Source organism: Mastomys coucha, unplaced genomic scaffold (genome assembly GCF_008632895.1).
Source record: "Mastomys coucha isolate ucsf_1 unplaced genomic scaffold, UCSF_Mcou_1 pScaffold21, whole genome shotgun sequence".
Lineage (NCBI taxonomy): Eukaryota > Metazoa > Chordata > Mammalia > Rodentia > Muridae > Mastomys > Mastomys coucha.
Window position 1 is genome coordinate 98,555,527 of NW_022196904.1, and position 25,637 is coordinate 98,581,163.

Here is a 25,637-nt window from a genome sequence, read left to right on the forward strand (position 1 = left end):
TGTCCTATTGACAGTGTCTTTTGCCTTACAGAAGCTTTGCAATTTTATGAAGTCCCATTTGTCGATTCCAAGAACTTTCTTCAGTCCAGAGACAGCGATGGAACATCACTGAACAATGAGTATTTGATACACACACACTATCATTATGACTACTGACATGGTGCCTTTGTCTTCACTCTCTTATTTTAATGAGAATAATTAATTAATTAGTTAATTAATATATAGGCTAGAGAGATGCCTCAGTAGTTAAGAACACTAACTGCTCTTCCAGAGGTCCTGAGTTTGATTCCCAGAAACCACATGGTGGCTCACAACCATCTGCAATGGGATCTGATGCCCTTTTCTGGTGTGTCTGAAGACAGCTACAATGTATTCATATTAAATAAATAAATCTGGTTTTTATATCAATTAATATATAAGTGTGTACAGTCAAAGCCAGCTTGGGCTACATGGTGACTCTGTGAGCTATAGGACCTTGTCCCAACATAAACAATCTCAACAACAATGTCCAAATAAACAATGCAAAATGAGGGGTTTAAGTTTTCTTTCTTTTTCCTTTCTCTCTTTCTTTTTTCTTTCTTTCCTTTTTTAAAATTATTTATCTATTTTATACATGTGAGTGCACTGTAGCTGTCTTCAGCCACACCAGAAGAGGGCATCAGACCCCATTGCAGGTGGTTGTAAGTCACCATGTGGTTGCTAGGAGTTGAACTTGGGACCTCTGGAAGAGCAGTCAGTGCTCTTAACCGCTGAGCCATCTCTCCAGCCCCTTTTCTTTCTTTTTTTAAAACAGGGTTTAATGTAGTCCAGGCTGGACTTAAAGTTGCTATGTAACCAAAACTGGCCTTGAATGCCTGATCCTCCTGTCTCCATCCCTTAAGTGCTGGATTACAAGAGTATGCCACTGTACCTTGCTTATGTTAGTTTTTAGGTTTGCACTCTTGTTCAGTACCTGGACCTCAGAGGACTGGCTTCTTTCCATCAGGGGAGTCTACTATCAGGAATGCAGGTTGTTGTGCAAACTATTGTCACAGGAAACTCTACTGTGCTTTGACATTATACCATATGTTTCCAGGATGTTTATTGTCTTAAAAATACATATCCCTGTTTCTAAAAGCGCCTGTGCCTCCTGCCTTCCTTCTGCCTTTCAAAACAGAGCAGCTTATAGGTAAGAACTCAGGCTCTGAAGTCTCTAGACTTGGGTCATCCCAGTTCTGCAGCTTTGTTATGTCATGCCCTCAGCTCAGTTATTTAAATCTCTAAGCGTGAGTGGCCTCATCTGTAACATCAGAAAGTGACCTGGTCCACTTCATGGGGTGACCATGAGGAATGTGGCCCATAAAACGCACCTTGATGCATACCTGGTGCCCAGGAATGCCCCATGCCTGTCACATGACTCTTGCCCTTCTCCAGCATGGGACTCATCTGCAGTCTCCACCCCATCCCCCACCAGCTTATGATCTTCCTGATAGGGTATCAAGTGCCAGCACACCCGGCTTAGACAATGCTGGGAGATTGGGCATTGGCTTCATACATGTTACACAGACATTCTACCATCCCAGCTACACCTCCAGCCCTTGTTTTCATTTTTTTTTCAATTAAAAAGGGAACATTAATATGTCACAAAGGCAGAATAACAACAGTATCCTAAAGTGTGACATGTGAAAATGTCTTAATGTCTTGCCCAAGCCTCAGAATCTGTTTGTTTTCCTTCATGACTCCAGACAGGAGAGCTTGCTGGACACCTGCTTTTAGGAAGAAACTAGATTCAATGTCTCCTTCAGCCGAGTTCCAGAAGTCAGGTTCCAAGAACCCTTATCCTGGGCATTACACATCATTTGAGACTGCAGGGCAGATGAAGAGTCTTGTATCACTTGTTAGAAATAACCTATGTAAATTGAGTTTAGGAAAGCCAAGGACGTCTCTTTCCTAAAATTCTTTAAAGGCTCCCAATAAAATTAATTCTCTTCTCCCGAGCTTGGCATTGAAGGATCCTCACCAGGATCCTAGCTACAGCCTCATTTATTTTCCTCCCCTTGCTGCACACTGGCCAAATCAGACCCCAAGTGTGCCAGGTGCTTCATCATTTGGGCTCTTTCTGAATGGTCTTTCTTTCAATTCAATTTACATGTTCTTTCCAGACCCAAACCTCCTGAAACTGGTTTGTTCCTTCCAAGACTATTCAGAATTTCAGAATAATTACTGCTTTCTCTCTGTGTTGCACTGCCTTGTAGGTACCCTATAAAAGCATCTATGACAAAATATGCACAATTCTGGTCACAATAAATATTTTAGACCAAGCCTCAGAGTCTCAGTAGGTCTCCAGGGATCCGAAGGATTCAAGACCATCATCTGACTTGCCCAAGATCACAGAGTCCAAAGCAGAGCCGAGACCTGAAGTTAAGCCTCTACCCCATCTCAGGAGTCTATTTAATAAAAATCACAACCTTAACAAGCTTAAATATTTTTGAGCAATTACTATCTGTCAGTCAGTGTCCTATGTTAAACTCTTAATGTTCATTCAAATGATTTTCTCCATCATTCACTAAGAAAATAAGGCTTGACTAGAGGTGTAACTTAGAGTTAGAAGTCATAGGTTCACTCACCATTGGAAATCAAGAAAATAAGACTTAGAGATAGTAAGTGACGGACACAAGTCCTGGAAGAGACAGCCAGCTGCCTGACCCCAATGGCCGTGCTCCCACACCTGACTCTACTCGCTCTCCCTGTATTTTCTAAACCATTCTTTTTCATCCTCATAATAAGTGTCCCCAAATGTCTGTTTAAAATGTGGCCCCAGTGAGTCAGCCATGTCCTTGTGCCTCACCCTGCCTGCCTGGCTGAGTGGGTGTGCTTGGCAGCATCCACCAGTTGGCTCAGTTCAGGGCACAGCCATACCAGCCCTGCCATGGTACAGCCTGAGCACCACAGCTCTTGCTTACCATCGTATGTCACATAGGGAACCTGGAATCCTCGGGCACTGTTCCCTTCATTGGACTTGAACTGAATCCACAGTTTCTTTGACCTGGAGGTGAAGGCGATGGGGCGTTCATAGGTCTGGCAGGTTTCATATGTGGTCACAGAATTTGATGAAGCTGCCAAGGAAAAATAGAGCTGGTGGTTCAAGAGGTGTTATGGAGCCACAGTCAGGGAATGCTCATCTTTGAAAACACTTAATGCACACAAGAAGTTAAATTCAGGAATTCTCGGGCTGGGAAAACAGTTCCCTTGGTCAAATGCTTGCCTTGCAAACATGAGGACCCGAACCGATATCCAGAACCTATGTTTTTGTTGGTGGTGTTGTTTTGCTTTGTAGCCAGACTTAGTGGTCATAGGCTAGCTAAGATGAATAGATCCCTGAGGTTTGCTGCCCAGGCAGCCTAGCCTACTTGGCCAATGAGAGAACTTGTTTTGACCAAGTATCAGGTCAATGAGAGAACCTGTTTTCAAAAAACAAGTTGGTATCTGAGGAAGGACAACTGAGGTTGACCTTAGGCCTCCACAGGTACCTTCCTGCGCGTGCGCACACACACACACACACACACACACACACACACACAAGCATGCTCTCAAATATGCACACATGAGCTCTCAGGTTCATCCTAACAGTAGAAAGTCCTGGAAACAGAGAAGATTCCACTAGGGAATTCTACTTTACCCCAAGGAAAGGCTAAGCCCCACCTGTCCTCAGCCAGACAAATGACTGTGACCCAGGCGGTCCCATCCACGGTAGCAGTTGAGCAGGGTTCACAGAAAGCTGCTCATATCCAACAAGAGTCACCTGGACATACTGTAGCTTTCTTAGAGTACACTAGGTATTTTATAGACTTGATCTATCTGATTCCTCTGAAAACCACAGAGGCTGACCAATTCCTGCCTCTGTTACGACAAGGACTTACAGCCCAGGGCCACAACAAATATATGGCAAGGAAAGAATTCAAACCCTCATCTAAGTTCCTTCATTTTCACCACTAGTCATGGTCATTGTACTCTAGGATTGGCAGCATCTGGACAAGACTGGGCTTATCAACATCACATGATGGAGAGAAGAGGGGCTCATGATTGCTCCCTACTGCTACACTATGATCTACACAATTAATGGCTGCATGGAAGACAGACATTTTCTCCAGCTGTATAGTTTCTGGGAAGGTTCCCACTGTTCCTGTTAATAACTTTTCACACATGTTTGTAGGTCACAAAAAAACCCAGAACAACAAACAAACAACTCCATCCCAAAGACAAACATAGGAGAGACTGATTGGGAAGAAGATGAGGTTAGTTGGAAGGAGACACAAGACTGTATTGGAGAGAAAATATATCATATATGTGTATGAAAATGTCATAATGAAGTCCATGATTTTATACAAGTAGTGTATACCAGTAAATTTAAAAATAGAAGACAGACAGGCACATGGCTCCTTCCAAGCATTCTACCTGAAATATTAGTCCTAACAACCCTACAAGGCAGCTGCTGTCATTTCTCCCTCCCTCCCCCAGAAGACTACAGCGTTCAGAATGTCCACCCAAGATCACAGACCCAGTAGGAGGTAAATCTGGGATCGATCCCACTCTCAGCTCTGTCGTCCAGCTGCACTGATATTAACATCCCTTTACATAGCAATTCTCAACCTTCCTAATACTGTGACTCTTTAGTACAGTTCTTCATCTCCTGGTAACCCCTAACCATAAAATTATTTTCATCACTACTTCATAAGTATAATTTTGCTACCGTTAAGAATCATAAAGTAAACATTTTGAGGGTAAGAGGTTTGAGGGTCAAGACCCAAAGGTTGAGAATGCTTCTTTATAGACAATAGACACCAGAGGATGAGTCAGGATAACGGGAAGGGCCTTCCTTCCTGGTTGGATCACACTTTTGGCCTCAGGCAGTCTCTAATCTGTGTGTTGCTACCTAGAGTGAACAAAGCCAAGCCAGTCCCAGTTAGCTGTAAACTCATGTCCCATCTCTGTTTTACCATGAAGGAAACAATCTACTAGATCTGCTCCTCACATTTAAAGCTGGGGGCAGGTCAGCAGATTTCCCAGGCTGCCTTGGGAAGGGAGGGAAGCCCAGGGAGAGACGCACAGGTTTTCCGCATCACCAGGTAGTCACCGCAGTCATCCTCTATGGGCAGGAAGATCTCAGGGACCACAATCAGGATCCGACGTTTGGGGGGTGGGTTGATGATCCAGGTGCACTCTGAGTTGGCTGGGTAGTTCCCAGGATAGTTTGGGGATTCGATATACCCTGTGAAATCTCCCAGCTCCCCTCCACACTTTCTGTCTGGAAAGGAAGTGCCATGAGTTAGGAGGGCAGAACACTGTCATTGCTGTTTTAGACACCTCAAGCATGGCTGAGAACCAGACTCCTTGCTGCAAGTAAATGACACCTCTCAGAGAATGTGCATCTTGTAATGCTCATGGTCTCTGTGGGAGCCAAGCAACATGGACTCCCCAAAGTAGCCTACTTTCTTCTCAACATGCTTAGTCTTTGCTATTTTGTTTACAATTCCATACATCAGGGAAATATAACATTGAACTCAAAACACAGCTTATAACTCAGTAGGGAATATTTGACCAAGACTTTTAATGAAGCTAAAACAAACATTTTTTTTCCTTTTCTTTCTGTTTAAAGCCATGTTTTGTTTTTAATGGAGAAGGAAGTTTCAATTAACTCTGAGATGCACTCACATGCTGTATGCTTATGTCTGCATCAAAGGAAAAGCACTCATGGGTACATGCTCACTACACCAGCTCCCTTGTCAGGTACTGACTTCTGCACAAGTCTTCCAAAGATCTGGGGCTCAGAACTGAGAAAGACATAGCCAGGAGTTCCTCAAAGGATCTATTGGTTAATACTGTTAGGGGAAATCTGCCCAAGGGACATCAGGGGGGTGATTTTTCTTCTCTAACTATAACTGGGAGTTAGCAGTAGTAGAAAGAGAGAGGCCGGGCAGTGGCAGCACATGTCTTTAATCCCAGCACTTGGGAGGCAGAGGCAGGAGGATTTCTGAGTTCGAGGCCAGCCTGGTCTACAGAGTGAGTTCCAGGATAGCCAGGGCTACACAGAGAGACCTTGTCTCAAGAAGCCAAGAGAGAGAGAGAGAGAGAGAGAGAGAGAGAGAGAGAGAGAGAGAGAGAGAGAGAGAGAACAATAATAACTAGGTTTTTCTTCTGGGAAGAAAAGGAGAAGGGAGAGCCATGGAATTGAGGGTTGTCTGAGGATCTGTACGTCAGGGCTCCCGATGTCCAGCCAAGGACGATCTGTACGTCAGGGCTCCCGATGTCCAGCCAAGGACCTGGGAGTGGCAAGATTAGGTCTAGGGTCACCTTGGTATATGGAAAAATTCCCTCACACTGTGAGCCTTCCCAGAGTCTAATCTACCAACACAGGCTCTCATGGACATCAGAGCAGGCATTCAAGACCCGGGACTGTGGCTACCACCTCACTGAGATAGTGAGGGCATTTGAGGCATGGGCTTCAGCTCAGTGGGAAAGTCCTTGCATCACATGCATGCAACCCTACGTTCAATCTCCACTACTGGGATGAAAACAGAACAAAACACAACAAACAAAAAAACAACCCACGGGAGAAAGCTAGACAATCTTTTAACCATAACACTCACTGATTAGCTACTCCTCCCAACCCCAAGCTCCTCCTGTTTGGGGAGGCCTTCTCAGTAGCCTGGCTCTACTTCTGATCTTTATTATAGAATTTCATGCAGTAGGTATTGCACGAAATAACCCACATTAGCAAGCCCTTCCTTAAATGATTCCGTTCCCCATTGCTGAAACCACAAATCACATCCCCACATCGCAGGCTCCACATCTGTCTGAGGCCTCCTTTTCCTGGCCAGATTCAGAGGTCTGCTGCCAGAAGGCCTTCACTTGTCTACGCCTTGGCTTCCCATGGGGCTGTGTGCAGCATGAAGCCCTCTCCTACCTGATCCATCCTCCTTCCACGCTCTCTAAAGACCTTACCTCTACAGAACAGTCACTTGCTCCTCCTGTAGCTCTACAGCCTGGCTCCCGGTAGCTTGGCCAGGCTGACTTAGCAGGATGCTAGGCACAGGTCAGGCCCTCAGACAATGTGTGATGAACTAGACTGAACTAAAGTTATCCTCCAGGAAAAAAGTACAGTTGTAAGTACAGGTAGCTAGAGTGGGGTTCAGGGGCGGAGAATGACTATGTTTTAAGCATTTGGTTCAATCCCCTGCACCACACATATAAAAAAGGTGAGTAGTTCTAGGTCACAGCTATAGCTCCTGTTTTCAAGCCAAGAACACTACAGCTGCTCCCTGCACGTGTTCACTTAGCTATGAATAGGACTAACCTCACGCACATGATCCGGAACGAACCTGGAACCCTGGCTACCTTCTCACAATTCCCTGCCCAAATCTAACCCAGGCACCCTCTAATCCAGCCTGTGCAACACCTTAAAGAAAAACCTACTTTTACACTGTGTCATGTTGGTGGAGCCATCAAAGTCGGTGGTAGTATTGCCCGGGCAGGAAACACAATTATTTTTTCCAAATTCAGGCTGGTATGTCCCCAGTGGGCAACGGATACATCGGTGTGTGGTGGTATTGTAGAAATGCCCAGGCGAGCACTGAACTGTGAAGAAAAGCACTATTTTTAATCAAATGCCCCAAGGTTTATGAAATAAATTATTATGCCAAAGTGAAATACTGCTTTCCTGGTAAGCCAAGATTAATCAACACTTGATTCCCTCAATAGCCAGAGTGAGAAGTACTCATAACACTCAAAATAATGAACATGAACACACAGGGCCAGGCAGCAGTGGTCATCAGTTAAATATTCAGGGTGGGAGCAATTAGGGCACTGACTGAGGCTGACTTGGCCCACCCTTGTGAGAGGCAAGGAAATGTGACTCTGGAGGAGGCTGGTAGAGGGTAGCTAGGCCACTGAGATAGAGGAAGAATAGAGAGGGGGACCCCTGGGGTCTGTTTATAAAACCTGTCTGGGGAGAGCTAAAGTTCTACCGCAGGGGCAGACTGGACTGGGAGATCACACCTTCACCAGACCCAGTGGAATTCATTACAGAATGGAGTTCCAGAAAGATGCAAGTAAGTACTCACCTTTGGTTTCACAATCCTGGAAGGAAGTGGCTCCCAGATGTTTGGTGGGAAGTCCTCCTCCGCATGGGAGGCAAGATGTACGGCCAACATCAGGCTGAAAGGTGCCCAGGGCACAGAGCTGGCAAGGGGCAAATCCATCTGTTGAATATTCACCTGGCTGACAAAGGCCTGTGGGGAGCATGGCCCTGGGTGAGTGAGGCTCCGTGGTAGGCCATTCCCCACCTCTCTGCCCAAGAGATAGGCCTCTGTGAGGCCTGATACCTATGCTGCCTTCAGCTTATACATCAGTGAGAAGCACCCAGCCATTCCCACCTGGATCCTCAGGAGGTGGGTAAATGCCTGAGGTTTGCACATAGGCCTACAGAGCCCAGTGCACAGCATGGCATCTGCTTCCAATGAGAAAAGCCTAATGTGGAGCTTTGACCTGTACTGTACCCGGGGATCCCTTTAATAGGGATGGGATTGGAGTGGGACTGGAGTGAGGGGGATGGAATAATTTCAGCTGTGGAGTCAATCTGATGATTAGGCACAGAAAGCCTACCTCGCCTAGTAACAACATGAACGGACTTGAAGAGTCTCAGCATTTCTTCAGTTGTATCTCCTTGCACTGAGCTGTGCCCTGACATACCCCAATCAGTCTACCAAACCCAACTAACTTACCCCATGTTGTCAGAGGGTCTCTCTCAAGATCAGGGAAGGAATCAGACATTAATGAAAGACCCCTAGAAGCTCTTGTTCTTGTAGGACACAGCTTGTCAGTAACAAGGTGCTCTGTGGAGTCTGTGTCTCTTAAAACCCTGTCCAATTCCTATTTTTTGTTGCTTGTGAATTTTTGTATTTTTCAATTCCCTTTTATTAATTTTGATTCAGCATGTATCCAATGTATTCTAATTACTTTCTTTTGATCCACTTTTCTCCCCATTCCACTCCTATTAATACCCCGTCATCGCTACTGGTCCTTCTTTTAGCATCATGAATTTGGGTTTTGTTTTGTCTTACTTAACCAGGTCCTTTTGACAGAGAGATTGCTGAGGTCTCCAGTGTGCATATTTACAGGATGAAGAAAGTATGTAAGTGTAACGTTTATACTGTTCTGCCAGTATCTTCTCCCTCCTTTTGTCTTTATTTTTGAGACAGGGTCTCGTGTAGCCCGGGTTGACTCCAAGCTCACTAGGTAGTCAGAGATGACCTTGAACTCCTGATCTTCCTATCTCCACCACCAAAGTACTGAGATTATAGTGTCTACTATCACAACAGTTAATGCAGTGCTGAAGCGCAAACTCTACCAACTGAGCTGTGCCACTATCTTCCTTCATTTGCTCATGTAGGCATCAGCCTAGTGTGTCCAGTGCCAACCCAAGCACTAATAATGAACCAACATGGTCCCTGCTTGAGGGGAGACCAGGGTCCAGTGTGCACCATCTAGTGTCTTTAGGGTGGCGCTCCTGCCTCTGTCTAAACAGTGACACTGGGGACTGCAGGAGTAAGAAGGGATAGACAGAATCCTTACCTCCACAGTCAGATACATTCCAGGCTTCTGAGATTTTTAGGGACCCAAGGTTTTCTGATCTTGGGCATGGTTCACAAGTGACTTGTCCTTCCTCATTTTGGAAGGTTCCGTTTGGACATAAAATGCAGCGTTCTTGTGATCCATCATAATACGTCCCAGCCCTGCAACTGACTAGCCAAAGGGGGGAACAATCTGGTCAGTGTGGAGACTGAGGCCAAGGGAGAAGAGTGTGAGTGTTAGAGATGAAGGTGTCAAGATGAAGATGGACACATGGACACATTCCCCATGCAAATCCCTTAACCATAGAGTGTGCATGGTCTCTGGGTTCCCTACTCCTATTGCCCCTGACTAATAGGCCTGTATCTCCCTAGACCAGCAGAAAACATGGCTACCTTACTTAGTTTGTAGCAGAAGCACTTGATGGTGAATTCTTTTTTTAACTTATGGATTATCCTAGTTTACAGGGCTATCAAAGGAGTATAAAGGTGAAAGTTGCTCATTCTCTCTCTCTCTCTCTCTTTCTCTCTCTCTCTCTCTCTCTCTCTCTCTGTGTGTGTGTGTGTGTGTGTGTGTGTGTGTGTGTGTGTGTGTGTGTTTCAGAGATGTTCTGAATTCTTCCTGGCAGCATCCTGCAGGGCTTCCTAGAAGAAGCCATATTTGAGTCAGACCTTGAAGATTGGATAGGATTTTCCCAGTAGAAATGGGGCAAATCACAGGGGTTCTTACATTGGAACAAAAGGAAGAGAGAGGAGATGCATAGGTCAAAGGAGTTCCTGAATTCCAGACCCTGGAGTTTTATTCTTCAGGGGGGCAAAAGCCATGGAAGGAGAAATCCCATCAGAAGTCATGTTTTCTGAAGCTCCCCTTTGGCCTCTGAGGTTGGTAAGGTCTTGAGGGTCTTTTAAAACAACATACTTCAGATATGCCATAAAATTCGTAAGTCTTTGTAAATATTCAGAAAGAATAAGCAATAGGAAAATTCATGACTGTGCTTCTGATTCCTGGTTAAATAAAGATGCTGGTGGTACTAGTTAGTAAAGATGTATGCTTATTCTATGGCATGTAAGTGAAGTAAATATAACCAATTTGGCTTCCTATTTCAACAGTCAAACATGTTCCTTCTAGCCCCTAAATAGTCTTTCTATGTAGCTGTCATTAAGTACCTACAGTGTACATGACACCAAGCCAGACACTCTACCTGTAATATGTCATGTATTCCTTAGCATAACCCTGGAGAGCAGGTGACAGCACTGGCTCCAGTTTACAAAAGAAAGCCTAGGAAGAGGGAGCTAAATATCATGATCCAAGCCTTACAACTAATGTGCGGGATAGATCTTTGCAGAGGTTTAGAGCTTTAAATTTAAGAGAGGGATTTCCCTTGTGTAATGGCTGAATTTAGGAGAGGAAAAGGTAGAAACAGAAGCTCAATTCAAAGCCGGGCAGTGGTGGCGCACGCCTTTAATCCCAGCACTTGGGAGGCAGAGGCAGGTGGATTTCTGAGTTCGAGGCCAGCCTGGTCTACAGAGTGAGTTCTAGGACAGCCAGGGCTACACAGAGAAACCCTGTCTCAAAACAAACAAATAAGCAAACAAAAAAGAAGCTCAATTCAAGATGTTGTTAAGCAGCTAAGAGTCTGACCAGAACAAACACATTCTCTTTTAAACATAAATCTTCCAGGAAATAGAATAAAGAAACCACAGGACAAAGTCAACTATTATGCACCTCAAGCCTCCATAAGGGGAGTGTTCATTTCCATCCTATCCTCCAAGTGCAGTTCACACATGTGCAGCTCATATGTGTAACCATAGGGTTAAATATGGCAAATGATCTGACATCAGTAATCAAAACATTCAGTGCTAGGCATGATGGCACACACCTTTAATCCCAACTTCTCAGGAGGCAGAGACAGATCTCCATGAGTTCAAGGCCATCCTGGTCTTATACAGAAAGTTCAAGACCTACATAGTAAAGTCTAGTCCTAAAAACAAACCAACAAAACCGACAGAAATTCTTTATTACTCACTTTCATTATGCCCTCAAAGATAAAATTAAAGATGAGGCTTCAGATCAGAATGAGGCTATGGACTATTGTAGGTATTATTTCTATGGTTATAGATGTACTCAATCAACAAAATTTACATTCACATTTAAATCTTAAACTTCTTTGTATTGTTCATATTTTCTCTTATAACATTTGTGAGTTATTTTTTATGAGTTTGTGATTTTTTTAAAAAAAGATTTATTTTTATTTTATGTGTATGAGTATTTTGCCTCTATGTATATGCACCATGTGTGCACCTGATACTTGTAAAGTCTGAAAGAAAGTACCAGATCCCCTGAAACTGCAGTTACAAATGATTGTTACAAACATGTGGGTAATATAAATCAAACCTGGGACTTCTGAAAAAGCAGCCAGTGCTCTTAATCACTGAGCCATCTTTCCATTCCCCCAGAAGTTTGTGATTTTGTTTTAACTGAAATCTTAAATGTGAACCCAGCTTGCTTCCTTGGCACTCAGTATTATAGTGAGCGGAATACACCTGCCTGTGGCAGAGTCTCTATCTCAAACTTACTCACTACACACAACTTGATTGCAATAATGGCTTTCACAACCACTTTGCCTCTAGCCCATGTCTCATGAAAAGCTGGACTGAGTTATAGACAAAGCATTCATGTGTCATGCTGTCTCAGCTGTCCATTCCAGTCTCTATAGTGGGCTAGTAAATAAGAGAATAATTCTTTTATGTTTTTTTTTTTTTAAGCCAAGCTGTCATGGAAACTAGCAGACAGCAAATCAATGTTAGCCTGTCCAGAAAACCTCTGGCCTGAGCCATTCCCATTGAAGGAATAGCTGTTGGCAGAGACCCAGGTTAAAACCATAGTCAAGCAACATACATAGAGGCAGACCAACATGGTTGGCATCACTGGCTCCTCTGGAAGAAAACACAGTGCCCATGTTCAGGTCTAGACCTACATCTCTCTGGACATAGGATTGTCCAGGTATAGCTCTACCTTGGAGCTATTTACCCAACTCCTGATCCTTGTCAAGATTCCACTTGGAGATTTCAGTTGGGATTTCTTAACTGACCAAAGGGATGAATATTAACGACATCATCTGTCCTGTGGCCAAGAAGGCCCTGCCTGCTTCACATATACAACTGCACTTTGTCAGTCAAAATTTCCAGAGAGAAAGACCTAAGGAAATAATTCATGCTGCACACCTTCCAGAGACATTTTTCTTTTACAAGGTAAACCCGAGCGAGCCCTTGACTGTCATGATGGATGCCTGGGAACGCACGGTTGCAGCGGAGTGCACATGTGCTGGGTGATACCTCAATCACATGTCCCAGTTGCTTCTCTCTTCCCCTTGAGTGGCCTGCTTGTGTCACTGCCCTCAGACAAAGGAGGCAATTGCCCCCAGAACACTTCACCACCACAGCAGAGCCTTTGTGTACTGTCAGTGACCATTAAAACCCCATTCTCAAATCCTGCACAGCTGTTTCTCCTCCTCTTCAAAAAAGAGAAAAAGAAAGAAAGAAAGAAAAAAAATACAAGAAAGCCTTTCTGATGCAAAGGGGTAGAAACCAGCAGGGACCAGGATTAATGGTGACAAAGAGGCCTAAAGGCTTGCCCTCCTTTCAGTGCCCTGGCCTTTGAGTATTTCAGGCTATGGGCAAACACTATGGTCTCTCTGCTGCTAAGAGGGTGAACCTAATAAAAGGGGCCACTCTCCAAGGTCTCACGTTGTCTTCAGGATTGAGCCTTGACTTCTGAAGGAAAGCCACAGGCAGCCCATGTGGATTCCCAAGGTATCCTGGGGTGGCTGCTTTGTCCCAGCTCAGAGGCAAGTCCAGAGAGTCCCAACACAGCACAGTGGTCCCAGGATCCAGGCTTAAAGGAGTGCCCCAGGATAACAGGGCACAGCAGCCCCTTAGACTGAGGGACTGCTTCTTCATCATCTTTGCAGGATTTGGGGGTGCACTCAGGGTTGCTGTCTGAAAACATCCTCATAGTAGAGGACCAGAATGAGCCCAGCTGGATACCTCATTGCTGGGGACCCAGCTGTGTGTTATGTTCTCTTCATGCCTGTGAAGTGGGGCCACAATTTCACTTCCTTCAGTGTGAATTTTTTTTTAGCCCTCAGTTTAAATACCCCCCCCCAAAGCTCCACTTTGCCCTCTTTGCATATTGTCACCTGTCCTTGGGATTTCTTTATTTCTTATTTTAACTTTTTTACATTTTATTTACTTTGTGTGTGGGGAGAGCAGAGTACAGGTCAGAAGACTACTAGTGGGAGTCCTCACCTGTGGGTGCCAGGGATGAGACTCAAATTGCTAGGCTTGGTGGCAGGCCCCTTTACCCACTGAGTCATCTTGCCAGCCCCGTCCTTCAGTGGTACCCAGAAAGAATCATTTGCTTTTTTATTTAATATTTTAAACATAGCAGGGTCTGCATGTATGTGTTTCAATAAGGTGGCTAGGAAAAGTGGCTCTAGGCAGGGACTAAAATGGAAGGAGGGAAAGAGCCTTCCATTGAGACCACCTAGCTGCAGAAGACTAGGAACAGGGACAGAAGGAGAGCGGCAGGGTGACTGGAGATGTATTTTAAGAGGCTGAAGCAGGAACACTGTAGGTTCCAAACCAGCCTGTGCTACATAGTGAAACACTGAAAAGCAAGCAAGCACACAAACAAACAAACAACAACAAAACAACAAAAACCAAGCAATGCAAAACAAGCAAGGCGGGTCATGTTGGGGCCTGAAGGCCATGGCAAGGAAAGAAGGCTTTGTAGGGCGTAGAGGCCCGGACAGGCAGGCAGCGGACAGAATCTCTGTCTGTAAGCCATCTTCCGGCTGCTATGTGAGAATAGATTGAGGGCAGGAAAGGAAAGAACACCTAACCTGCAAGAACAAACAGGGGAAAGGAGGGTGGCTTGGAACCCAACCATAATAATGGAGGAGGGGACACTAGCTGGGCTCAGGACACCACCTGCAGGCAGGCTGACAAGATCCACCAGTGGAGGGGTGAAGGGTACAGCAGAGGATGCCAGGATGGCTCCAGAGTTTGGGCTTGAGCCACTGTGTATAGAGAAGAGCTATATGCTGAGGGGAGGAAAGGTAGCTTTGGTTGGGAAGTGAAACAGTGAGTCTGGCATCTATCCATGCATCCATCCATCCATGCATCCAAGTTCTGATCTTGAGGGGCACTACCTAAGCCCCCTGTATTCTATGAGACAGATACTGCACTTTGAGGGCTTACTAGGTGACTCAGAGGTGTAGGAGAGAAAAAAAAAATCTCAGATCTCTATATATTCATTTTTCCCTACTAAATAAGAAACAAGCCTCCAGTGGTTACAATGTGATATAAGACTGGTCCCTTAGTCAACCTACCTATCCAAGAGTCACAAGACAGTTGTGAGGATGAAAAGTCTTGAAGAAAAGAGAATTGGCCAGGCAGTGGTGGCTCATGCCTTTAATTACATCACTCTGGAGGCAGAAGCAGGCAGAGCTCTGAGTTCAAGTCCAGCTTGGTCTATGGTGTGAGTTGCAGAACAGCCAGGGCTACACAGAGAAACCCTGTCTAGAAAGAAAGAAAGAAAGAAAGAAAGAAAGAAAGAAAGAAAGAAAGAAAGAAAGAAAGAAAGAAGAAAGAAAGAGAGAAAGAGAGAGAAGAGATAGATAGAAAGAAAGAAAGAAAGAAAGAAAGAAAGAAAGAAAGAAAGAAAGAGAAAGAGAAAGAAGAGAAAGAAAGGGAGAGAGAGAGAAAGAAAAAGAGAAGAGAAGGAGAAAGAAAGAAAGAAAGAAAGAAAGAAAGAAAGAAAGAAAGAGGAAGGAAGAAAAAGTGAGGAAGGAAGAAAAGAGGGAGGGAAGGAGGGAGGAAGGAAGGATTAATTATGAGTATTCCACAACTCTGGGGGTGTGAAGGGAATTATAGACTGTGTCTGGTCAAATAATCATAATTGATTATAATATCTAGTTTCAAACAAAGTGATTAACCACCATAAAATAACAGAAAGGCTGTGGATGACTCTTGAGAGGCCATCTGCACTGAAGGTTTACCAATGGCACAAACACTGGAGCAAGACAGGAACATGCTGGGATAAGCATGTTTCCTACCACTATCACTCACACTTGATTAAACTATATCATGAGTCAAACAGTCATGATTCAACCAAATCTGACAGGAGCTCACACAAAGCATTAGCAACAAATGAAAAGTCTGATTTAGAAGTGGATTTACATCAGCATGAAGCACAATGAAACTTGTCAACTTGGATGGAGTATACCTGAAGAGGAAACTAGTTAAAATTATGTTTATTTTTGCTTATTTAATCTTTGTCTTATTCTATCTTTTATCATTTATTGCTTATATTAGCTAGTAGTACTGGAAAACAGCCATAAATTCAAATATATATTGAGACAGAGAAAAATACATACACCACAGAAAGGAATAGAGAGTCACTATATATCCATTTATCCATCCATCCACCCCTCTATCCATCCATCCATCTGTCCATCCTTTATCTATCCATCCATTATCTATCAATCTATCCATCCATCCTCTATCTATCCATCTTCTATCAATCATCTATCTGTCCCATCCATCACCTATATATCCATCTCCTATCTATCCATCCTCTATCTATCCACCTATCATTCATCCAATCATCATCTGCCTATCTATCCATCCTCTAACCATCCATTATCTATCTATCTATCCATCTATCATCTACCTACCTGCCTATCCACCCATCATCTATCTTTCTATCCATCCTCTGTCTATCCATCATCTATCTATCCATTCATCTACCATCTATCTGTCTATCTAACTACCCACCAATTCATCTATCCATTAACCATCAATCTACCTATCTATTATGAGCATGATGGAACAAGCAAGGAAAAGTCAATGGAAGGGTGGTTTGTTTCATGAGAAAGGTCATAGTTTATGTGAGTCCAGCAATGGTCTCACAAAGAAAGAGAACTCTGGGGAAGTAGGGCACAACAGTAGAACCACATAGGTAAGGAATGGAGGGTGTAGGCTCCAGTACTGAGAGGAAAAACAGGCCTCAAATAGGCACATCTTCCTATGCCCCAGCAGGGCATCCATTAAAACAGGAAGCAGAGTGGAGTAGATGATTACAGAGTATGACAGGAGGGTTTGAATGGGAAGATATGATGTTTTCATGCATGTCCAGTTGTCTGTGGACACCTGCCACAGTTAATCTCAACTGTCAACATGACAGAATTTGGAATCACCTAGGAGACAAACCTTTGACTATATCTGTGAGATTGCTTCCTGACATGTTTAACTGACAGAGGTGAGGGGCACATAGGAGGTAAGTGGCAGAATCAGAAACGGCTGAATGGCCAGGCAGTGGTGGCGCAGTACTTGGGAGGCAGAGACAGACGGATTTCTGAGTTTGAGGTCAGCCTGGTCTACAGAGTGAGCTCCAGCATAGCCAGGGCTACACAGAGAAACCCTGTCTTGAAAAACCAAAAAAGAAAGAAAGAAAGAAAGAAAGAAAGAAAGAAAGAAAGAAAGAAAGAAAGAAAGAAAGAAAGAAAGAAAAAGAAAAGGAAAAGAAAGAAATGGCTGAATGTACCCTAGCACTTTCTCTTTGCAGATTCTGACCTATACTCTTAACAAATGTCACCCCTTCCTCCTAAACGTGCCCCTGAGCTACTGAGCTCTTCTCTCCATCCAGTGCCTCTGGAATATCAGTACCTCTTATGTGATATATTGAAAACTTCTCAGCCAGTCTTTCTGCCTGCAGCCCCACCTCCTCCAATACAGGAAGGAAGATTGTTCTCAAGTACACCTAGGACTAGACACTTCTTGATTAAATCTGTGATATAACTGTCCTGCTTGGTTTTTTGTCAACTAAACACAAATGGACCTATCTGGGAAGAGGGAACTTCAGTTGGAAAAATGCCTCCATTAGATTAGCTGGTAGGCAACTCTGGCATTTTCTTGATTAGTGATTCTTGATGTGGAAGAGCCCAGGCCCATGGATGGTGCCATGTGTGGGCAGGTGGCCCAAGGGTGTATAAAAAAAGCAAACTGAGGGCTGGAGAGATGGTTCAGCCATTAAAGGTGAGCCTAATAACCAAAACACCAGGAAGGCAAACTGAAGAAGCCAGTAAGCCAGTGTTCATCTGTGGTCTCTTCAGTTCCTACCTTGAGTTCTTGTCCTGCCTTCCCTTCGTGATGAACCGTGATTGAGACATATAAGTGGAAATAAATCCTTCCCCCGCCCTCTGCCCTGGATTTGCTTTTGGTCATGGTGTTTATCACAGCAATAGAAACCCTAAGACAAACACTATGTCATCAAGAGGTGAAACTGAAGCTTCTTATAGTATATTTCAGATCTTCTGTGATTGGCCCTTGAAGCTAAGTACCCTACCTAGATCTCCAGGTTTCTGATACTGAGGTGCAGGCCAGGCTCTGCACAGCTGGCTCTTTCCTGATTAGGCTGTGCCACTGTCTGAATGCTCTTCCTCAACCACATCAACAGTGCTTCCTTCCAAACTTGGCTCAGGCATCCCTCTCTGGGGAAGACTTCTCTATCTGATCCTCCCCTATGCAACTCACAAGATGGCATCTTATTTTATCTGGAGCTCCTCACGACCCACCACAGAGTGAACACCCTTGGCTTTGTTTCCAAGTATAGTATGAAGGGATGATCTCAGGACTCAGGCCCTGCTCAGGAGGGTCCTCACACTGGGAGAGTCAGAAACGCGGGCTCTTGATTCAGACTTGGATTTAAATCCTGCCTCTGATATTCACTTGCTGGTTAAAATTAGCAAGGGTGGGGATTATTTTTCTATTGTCTTCTATTCTTATCTATAAAAAGGGCACAAAATAATACAGACTTGTAGGGATTAAATAAGAAGGTATATGTGAAGCACTTAGCATAATAATGCTGAACACATTGTAAGTAGTTGATAAATGTCAACAGTTTACTAAATTATATTCTTGCTATTGTTCAGATAGAGTCTCACTCTATTGATCTGGTTGGCTAAAACCTTTTTTTTTTTTTTTTTTTTTTTTTTTTTTTTTGAGACAGGGTTTCTCTGTATAGCCCTGGCTGTTCTGGAACTCACTCTGTAGACCAGGCTGGCCTCGAACTCATAAATCTGCCTGCTTCTGCCTCCCAAGTGCTGACTAAAACCTTTTAAACTTAACTGCTTTAGCCTTCTGAATTCTGGGATTTTAGGCATGTACCACCATGTCTAGCTTACCAATATATTTTCTTTTAAAAATATTTATTTATTTATTTATTCATTCATTCATTCATTCATTTAATATGTACAGCTGTTTTGTCTGCACATATGTTTGTGAACTATGTGTATGCCTACTGGCCTTAAGTGCCCTGGGACTGGGGTTACAGACAGTTGTGAGCTGCCATGTGGGTGCTGGAATCAAACTCAAGTCTCTTGGGATATCAGGCAGTGCTCTTAACTGTTGAACCACCTTTCCATCAATGCCAGCCCCTCAAGATCAACCCCAGGGTTTCACTTATGTGCAGAAAAAAAATTTTTTTAAAAAGCCAAACAACTGTACCAGGAGCTACAGTCTTAGCTCAGGAATTTGTTCTTTGTAAAATGGAATTGCTTTATTTATTTGTATTTATATCTGTGTGTATGTTTGTGTACATGTTCATGTGTATACATGTATGTGTAATTGCAGGGAGATGTCAGACATGTGTGTTGGGTATCTTTTTCAACTGCTCTCTACCTTACTTTTTGAGAAAGGTTTTTGCATTGAGACCTGGAGCTTACCAATTAAACTTAACTGGCCAGCCTGTGAGCCCCAGTGGCCTGCCTGATTCTGTTTCCTAGCACAGGGATTACAGGCACATGTCACCACACCTGGCTTCTTATGTGGGTACAGGGGATGCAAACTCAGATCCTCGTTCTTGTAGAATAAGCACTTCACCAACTAAGCCACGCCTTTCCTCTCTGACATCTTGCTAAAGTTGATCACAGATGGTACAAAAATTACTTAAAGAGCAGGCTGCCCCTAAATGCCAAATTCATAAACTTCACTATGTACAAATGACAGTAAGAAAGGTTTTCAATTTGATCAAGTGAGTCTTTGGTATAACTTGGGACTTTTAAGTTTTATTTTTTTAAAAATTTTAAATTATTTTATCTAAGTGTGTACACATGAGTGAGTGTGTACATATGTATGCTAGCATGGATGGGGGATAGAGGAGTACTTGTGGGAGCTGGTTCTGTATTTACACCATGTGGAATTTGGAGATTGAACTCAGATCATCGGGTTTAGTGGCAAGCCCTATCACCTGTGGAACCATCTGGTCTGACCTAAGTTTTATTTTATTTTGTATTTATTGTTTTGTTTCAAGATAAGCTATCACTATGCAACCCTGGCTTTATTCATTCATTCATTCATTTAATATGTACAGCTGTACATATTAGAGAACACGATCCCTCCCTATTTCACTTCCCATGTGACTTGTTCTCCAAGTCCTTGTCAGCATGGACAAGCTGGAACTAGCTATGGAGACCAGGCTGGCCTCAATTCACAGAGATTAGCCTGCCTCTTCCTCATGAGTGCTGGGATTCAAGGTATGCACCACTATGCCTGGCTAATATTTTTTTTCTGATCCGAGGTACCAGTAAGATTTTAAGCAACTGAACATAGACTTTTGTATTCAATAATTTAAATTTTTAATAAAATATTTATATATTTTCAAATATAAAAATACATTTTTAAATTTTGTATTTTATTTACATTAAATTATAATGTAAATAGATAAAATCTATTAATGTTCTTAAAACAAATATAAATAATTTAAGACAGTATATTTGAGTGTTCTTGATAATCAAAAAAAATAATGAATTTTTTTTCCTTACTGAGTTTGCAAAGATTAAAAGGATCAATGACAACTATTTCGTGTACTTGAGGACGTGGGACATCAAAGAATCAAATGGTGCCAGAGGCATATGCTTTGAGGGGGGATTTGGAAGAGTAAGTTGGCAATATCTACCAATGTTTATATATGCATATTCTTGATTTGACAGTTATACTTCCAGAAATCTAGCCTTCAAGAATATTGGTGTGTGCACAAGAAGGCTATCGCAGTTGCTCTGTTTGTAAAAGGAAAATTAGGAATCATGTCAGTGTCTCCTCCCAGGGGCCAGGCTGACAGATGCTGATATTAGGTACAGGCTGGCAGTGTGGGAGTATGTGAGGCCCTGGGTTGAGCTCCAGAACCCTGGGAAGGAAAACACGCTGATTTCTATTCTGGAGTGAACCCGGCCTCTGCTGCTGCCCTGAGGTCATGCCCTAGCCCCAGCCCCATCATCCTGTGCTTCCTTCTAATATCTATGGAGTTCGTTCTGCTTCTTATGCCTTTGCCTGAAATGCTCTTCATTCAAGTACCCCAAGTTCGCTCTCTCTTTCCTTTGTGTGTCTATACCATCACGCTTTGCATTGGGGCCTTCTCTGACCTCATCTACATCATGAAGAACACGATCCCTCCCTATTTCACTTCCCATGTGACTTGTTCTCCAAGTCCTTGTCAGCATTTGACGAATAATCTATGTCTTTTCTTAGGGGGTAGCTACCTGCTTCTTTCTTTTAAAATTATAAACTTCAAGAGGGCTAAGACTTTTACTAATCTATCTCCTTTTCTGGATTCTCAGCATCTACAATGGTACCTGGCACATGGTAGGATTTTTTTTATTAGTCTCCTTCATGGCCGGAGTCTTGGCATCGACAAAGGCACCTAGTACACGGCAGGAGCTTAATAAATACATATTGATGAATAAATAACATTTTACTTTTATGTATGCATGGAAGCATATAAAAAACAGCACATGTTTACAGTGTTGAGGAGTAGGGTTAGAGAGCTGTGGAGAGAATGCTCAGCGTTACACATTACGGTACCATCTGAAATATATACCACATCTATAATTAAAAAGAGAAGCATAATGCTTTCCAGTCTCCTTTCAGGTAATTCAAAACACCTTCTTGGGACTCTGCTATGGTTTGAAAGATACATGTATAGAAATTCAATCCCCATTAAATATTAAGTATTGCCAAGGTAAAAAATTAAGCTAAGGTCTTTAGAGGTGGGTTTGGGGAAGAAATGATTAGAATTATATAAATTCATAAGAATAGGGCCCATGTGACCAAATACTGGAGGCTTAATAAAAATAAGGAGAGCCAGACCATGTTGGTGCATGCCTTTAATCAGCACTTGGGAGGCAGAGACAGGAGGATCTCTTGAGTTCAAGGCTAGCCTGATCTACAGAGTGAGTTCCAGGAATAGCCAAGCCTACATAGAGAAAACCTGTCTCTGAAAAAAAAAGCAAAAACAAACAAACAAAAGAATAGGGAGGATAGCTCCAGGTGCTCAGAAGGCTGAGGCAGGAAGATCAGTTAAATCAAGGAGCCAGGACCACACACAGTAAGACACTAAGAGAACAAAGCAGAAAAGAAAAAAAGAGAGGGAAAAAAATCAAGAGCCACATGTGAGCCCTCATCTTCACCATCTGAGGCCATGGCCTCCTTGAGACTATGACCAAAAGAAGGCCATCATGAGATGTTGCCCTTTTACAACTGATATGCAGAACCATAAGCCAAAATAGACCTCGTTCTTTGTAAAGGTACCCTACCTCCAGTGTTTTGCTATAGTAACAAGAACAATAATAAACAGAAGCTGAAAATATTGTCTAAAATGAACCAAGGACTATCCTAGGTTTGTATCCATTATATGCCAACTAGAGTTCATTGATATTCAAAAATATCCATAGGCCTGGGCAACTTTCGGAGTTCTCTCCTCCCACTCGGAGCATCCCAGGCATCGAACTCAGTGCCCTGCCTTGGCTACAAGTAACTTTACCTGCTGAGCCTTCTCGTGGCCTCCCAAGTCCTTTATACCAAATCCTCCCTTACTAACAATTCCTGTGCTATGTTCTTCCCTCAGGAAAGTCTTCCACATTGTTGCCTGACCTGGTCCCAGACTCATCTAGAGTTAGTGAAAGCTCTTGGGAAACGTACTGCCTCTTTAAGAAACAAACCCAACCAAATTTAGCTGGTAGGCATGTCAGGGACACATTCATATACTTAACTCTACTGGGTGTTTCCCCCATAGGTTTGTGGCCAAGCAGCCTAAGCTATTTAATAAGGCCTACTCCTCTTCTAGGGCCTTTACTAACATGATCCCTGAGGGTCCACAGGCCTTGACACTAGTTTTCCTGAATTCTTGACTATCCACAAAGTTTCCTTTATAAACCCTCAAGCCCTTACCCGCACAGGCCTGGAAAGGGAGGGACTGTAATGCAGCTCCCAGAGACTAGTAAGAGGGCCTGCCTGCCTGCCTGCTTGTCCGAGAGTTCATTCTGCTCACCCTAGAAAGCAGGGCAGCAAAAGCCAGCTCTTGTCACTAATTTGGTATGGAGACTGGAACTCTGAGGATTCCAAATGAGAAGCCAGCCAGCTGGGTTTATTGCCCTCTTTTCTTTTTAAGAAAATCGCTAGAATAAGAGTCAAGACTATCTGGGAACTGGCCCCTTGTATACAGTTATGCCCGATCTTCTCTAAGCTTTGGCGAAGCAGCAGATTGGAGCAGTGGCTCTTGCTGAAAGTTCTCCAGAACAAAGCTAGCTTCAGCCTTTGCCCATGCAGAAGCATCAGCCAACTGCCTACCCCCTTTCCTAAGCTACACTGCTTAGGCCCAAGAGTCTATTGATCCTTAAGAACAGATAGCTGCTCCTTCTCGGAGAATCTGATCACTGAACTTCACCCTACACAGGAGTGAAACAGACTTTGGAATTAGGCTATTAATTCAATCTTAAAACAAAAAAACAAACAAAAGCTACTGCTACTGCTACTATTTGGGGGCATGCACACGGTATGTGTGGGGTGTATATGTGTATGTGTGCATGCACATATGTGTGCATTGTGCATACACATGTGTGTGCATACATGTGGAGGTCAGAAGGCAACCTAGATTGTTGTTCCCCAGATAACATCCAGACATTTTTTTGAGGCAGGGTCTCTCACTAGGACAGATTAGGCAAGGCTGGCCAACCAGCAAGCTCCAGTGATCCTGTCTCTGCCTCTCCAGTAGTGTGATTACAAGTGTGTGCTACCAAGCCTGGCTTTTTACGTGAATGCCAGAGGCCAAATTCTGGTCCTTGTGTTTGCATGACATGTGCTTTACTGCCCCAAGGTATCTCCTACCAGTGAGATGTTAAGCAACTGAACATAGACTTCTGTATTCTTTGGTTACCTGGAGGAGATGCTGGTCCCTGCCCTAGACTATCACTAGATCTAAGGATCAAGGACAAAGTTGCTTTCCTAACAGATAAGAACCAAATCAATCACACTTATCCTCTAAAGGGAGACTCCAACTTCCCTCTGTGAGGCTCTTCAGGCAGTGTCTCTTATACCTGCACAGAGCAAATGTCACATCTGACCATCCTAGGGTCTCTTGTCCTGAAGCCTCTCGATGAATTTAAAAACAGTATTTGCTCTGAAACACACACACATACACAGAGCAAAAACACACCATGGAGCTGACACTGCTCGGAGCCTTGGCCTGAGGCTCAGGTGTCTCTGAGGCACCTATACGGCCTCTAGTTTTTGCCTTTGCACAAACCCATGGGCAGGAATGAGGAATAAGCCAAAAAGTAGTAACTTCAGAAACTGTGACCATAGAGGGTAGAAAGGCTCAGGGGTGCTTGCACCCTGTGCTAACCAGGCAGGTAGCACTGCATTTGCCTTTCTGTTCTGCAGTTCTACAAATATTGGCTACCACAGGCCAGCAAACCTGCCAGCTATGAGGAAAAGACAGGTAAGTTACACCTCAGCCCCTAAGAAGCGCCAAGGGTGATGAATATATAACAGCTACAGATGAGAAAAATCATCCAGCATGTTCTCTGGAATGAGCTCAGAGAAGGAAGGATGGCCCAGGTCTGTCTGTCACTGGCTCCCTCGTCCACTTGTCTGGCAATACAGGCTTGTCTGTCAGTAATCACACCTTGGCTACTCACCACACTGGCTTTCTTCAGGACCCTGGCCCACTCCACAGGTCTCCTCCCGCTGTTCCGACACTCTGGGGGACTTTTTAGCCAAATCGAGGTCCATGCCCGAGAGGTGCAGGTGAAACTGCTCCCTGTGGGCAGCCTTCTTGAGTGTGCGGATAGCTTTCCGCAGCCTCTTCTCTGTCCGCTTCACCACACAGCTCAGATTGCAGGAAGCTGCAGAAACAGGGGACAGCAGCATGGGGAGGGGTCTTCAGGCTGCAGTGAGGATGTCCCACCAACACCCCAAATCCTTCGGAGCTGGGAACCTTGGCAACCTGGGCAGCATTCAATTCAAACACCAATTTGTGGTACCCAAATGGTAGTTTGGGGCTTTTATGAAGTTTTATCAGGTTCAAAACCCAATTTATCATAATTTGTGAAAATCAAACAGGAGATACTTGAGTGCTTGCACTAGTTTCTGCCCCCACCCTCAGGAATGATAGGAAATGAAAGGCAAAGAGAGAAGGGACAAGCTGTGAGAAGCCTGGCACCGCAGATGGCTTTCAGACCAACCTGTCACCTCCTTTCTGTAAGTTTCCCGTTCAAACTCAACCGTGATAAACATTTCCTTAGGGGCGTTCGGTCGGCCAAGGGCTCCCTGGACTTGCTTGCCGGGGCTGCATGTAACGTTTGCATACTGGAAGCTCTCTTTTACCGAGCTGTGCCTCTCTGTATGAAGAAACAAAATGATCGGAAGCCAAGTGCTGGCCGAGCACTGAGCTGAGCATTTGCTAGAGCTCAATAAACATTTCATTACAACCCTCTAGGGAGTGCGTGATTCACTCCACATGCCGAGCCATTGCCAGTCCCTAGCCCGAAGCTGGGACATTTTCATTCCTATGTAACTTTACAGCCAAGCTCTTGAACATTCTTTTCATGGGTAAAGGCTGAATGTCTCCCACCAGCCAGCCACAGCAGAGGAAGAGAACGCAGGGGCCAGGGCTGTTTTGTATTTTTTTTTTTT

The 25,637-nt window shown here is 43.9% G+C and overlaps 1 protein-coding gene and 1 long non-coding RNA gene across 8 annotated transcripts in view; one reads left to right on the forward strand and one right to left on the reverse strand.

The window, feature by feature from the left end:
- Nucleotides 1-152, forward strand: part of LOC116102783 — a 20,008-nt gene extending 19,856 nt beyond the window's left edge. Inside the window, exon 2 of the long non-coding RNA XR_004123280.1 lies at nucleotides 32-152. This is a non-coding gene — a long non-coding RNA (uncharacterized LOC116102783). The remainder of the gene's footprint in view (nucleotides 1-31) is intronic.
- Scube2 (signal peptide, CUB domain and EGF like domain containing 2) overlaps nucleotides 1-25,637 on the reverse strand; it is a 73,895-nt gene that overhangs the window by 4,577 nt on the left and 43,681 nt on the right. For 5 of the 7 annotated variants that reach the window (XM_031387827.1, XM_031387829.1, XM_031387826.1 and 2 more), the window contains 7 exons: nucleotides 25,187-25,342; nucleotides 24,641-24,847; nucleotides 9,610-9,780; nucleotides 8,100-8,267; nucleotides 7,453-7,614; nucleotides 5,087-5,284; nucleotides 2,943-3,095 (listed from right to left, as the gene is read on the reverse strand). In XM_031387827.1, coding sequence (XP_031243687.1) covers nucleotides 2,943-3,095; nucleotides 5,087-5,284; nucleotides 7,453-7,614; nucleotides 8,100-8,267; nucleotides 9,610-9,780; nucleotides 24,641-24,847; nucleotides 25,187-25,342 — 1,215 coding nt within the window. The remainder of the gene's footprint in view (nucleotides 1-2,942; nucleotides 3,096-5,086; nucleotides 5,285-7,452; nucleotides 7,615-8,099; nucleotides 8,268-9,609; nucleotides 9,781-24,640; nucleotides 24,848-25,186; nucleotides 25,343-25,637) is intronic. The other 2 variants (XM_031387828.1, XM_031387830.1) reach the window with 2 other exon arrangements.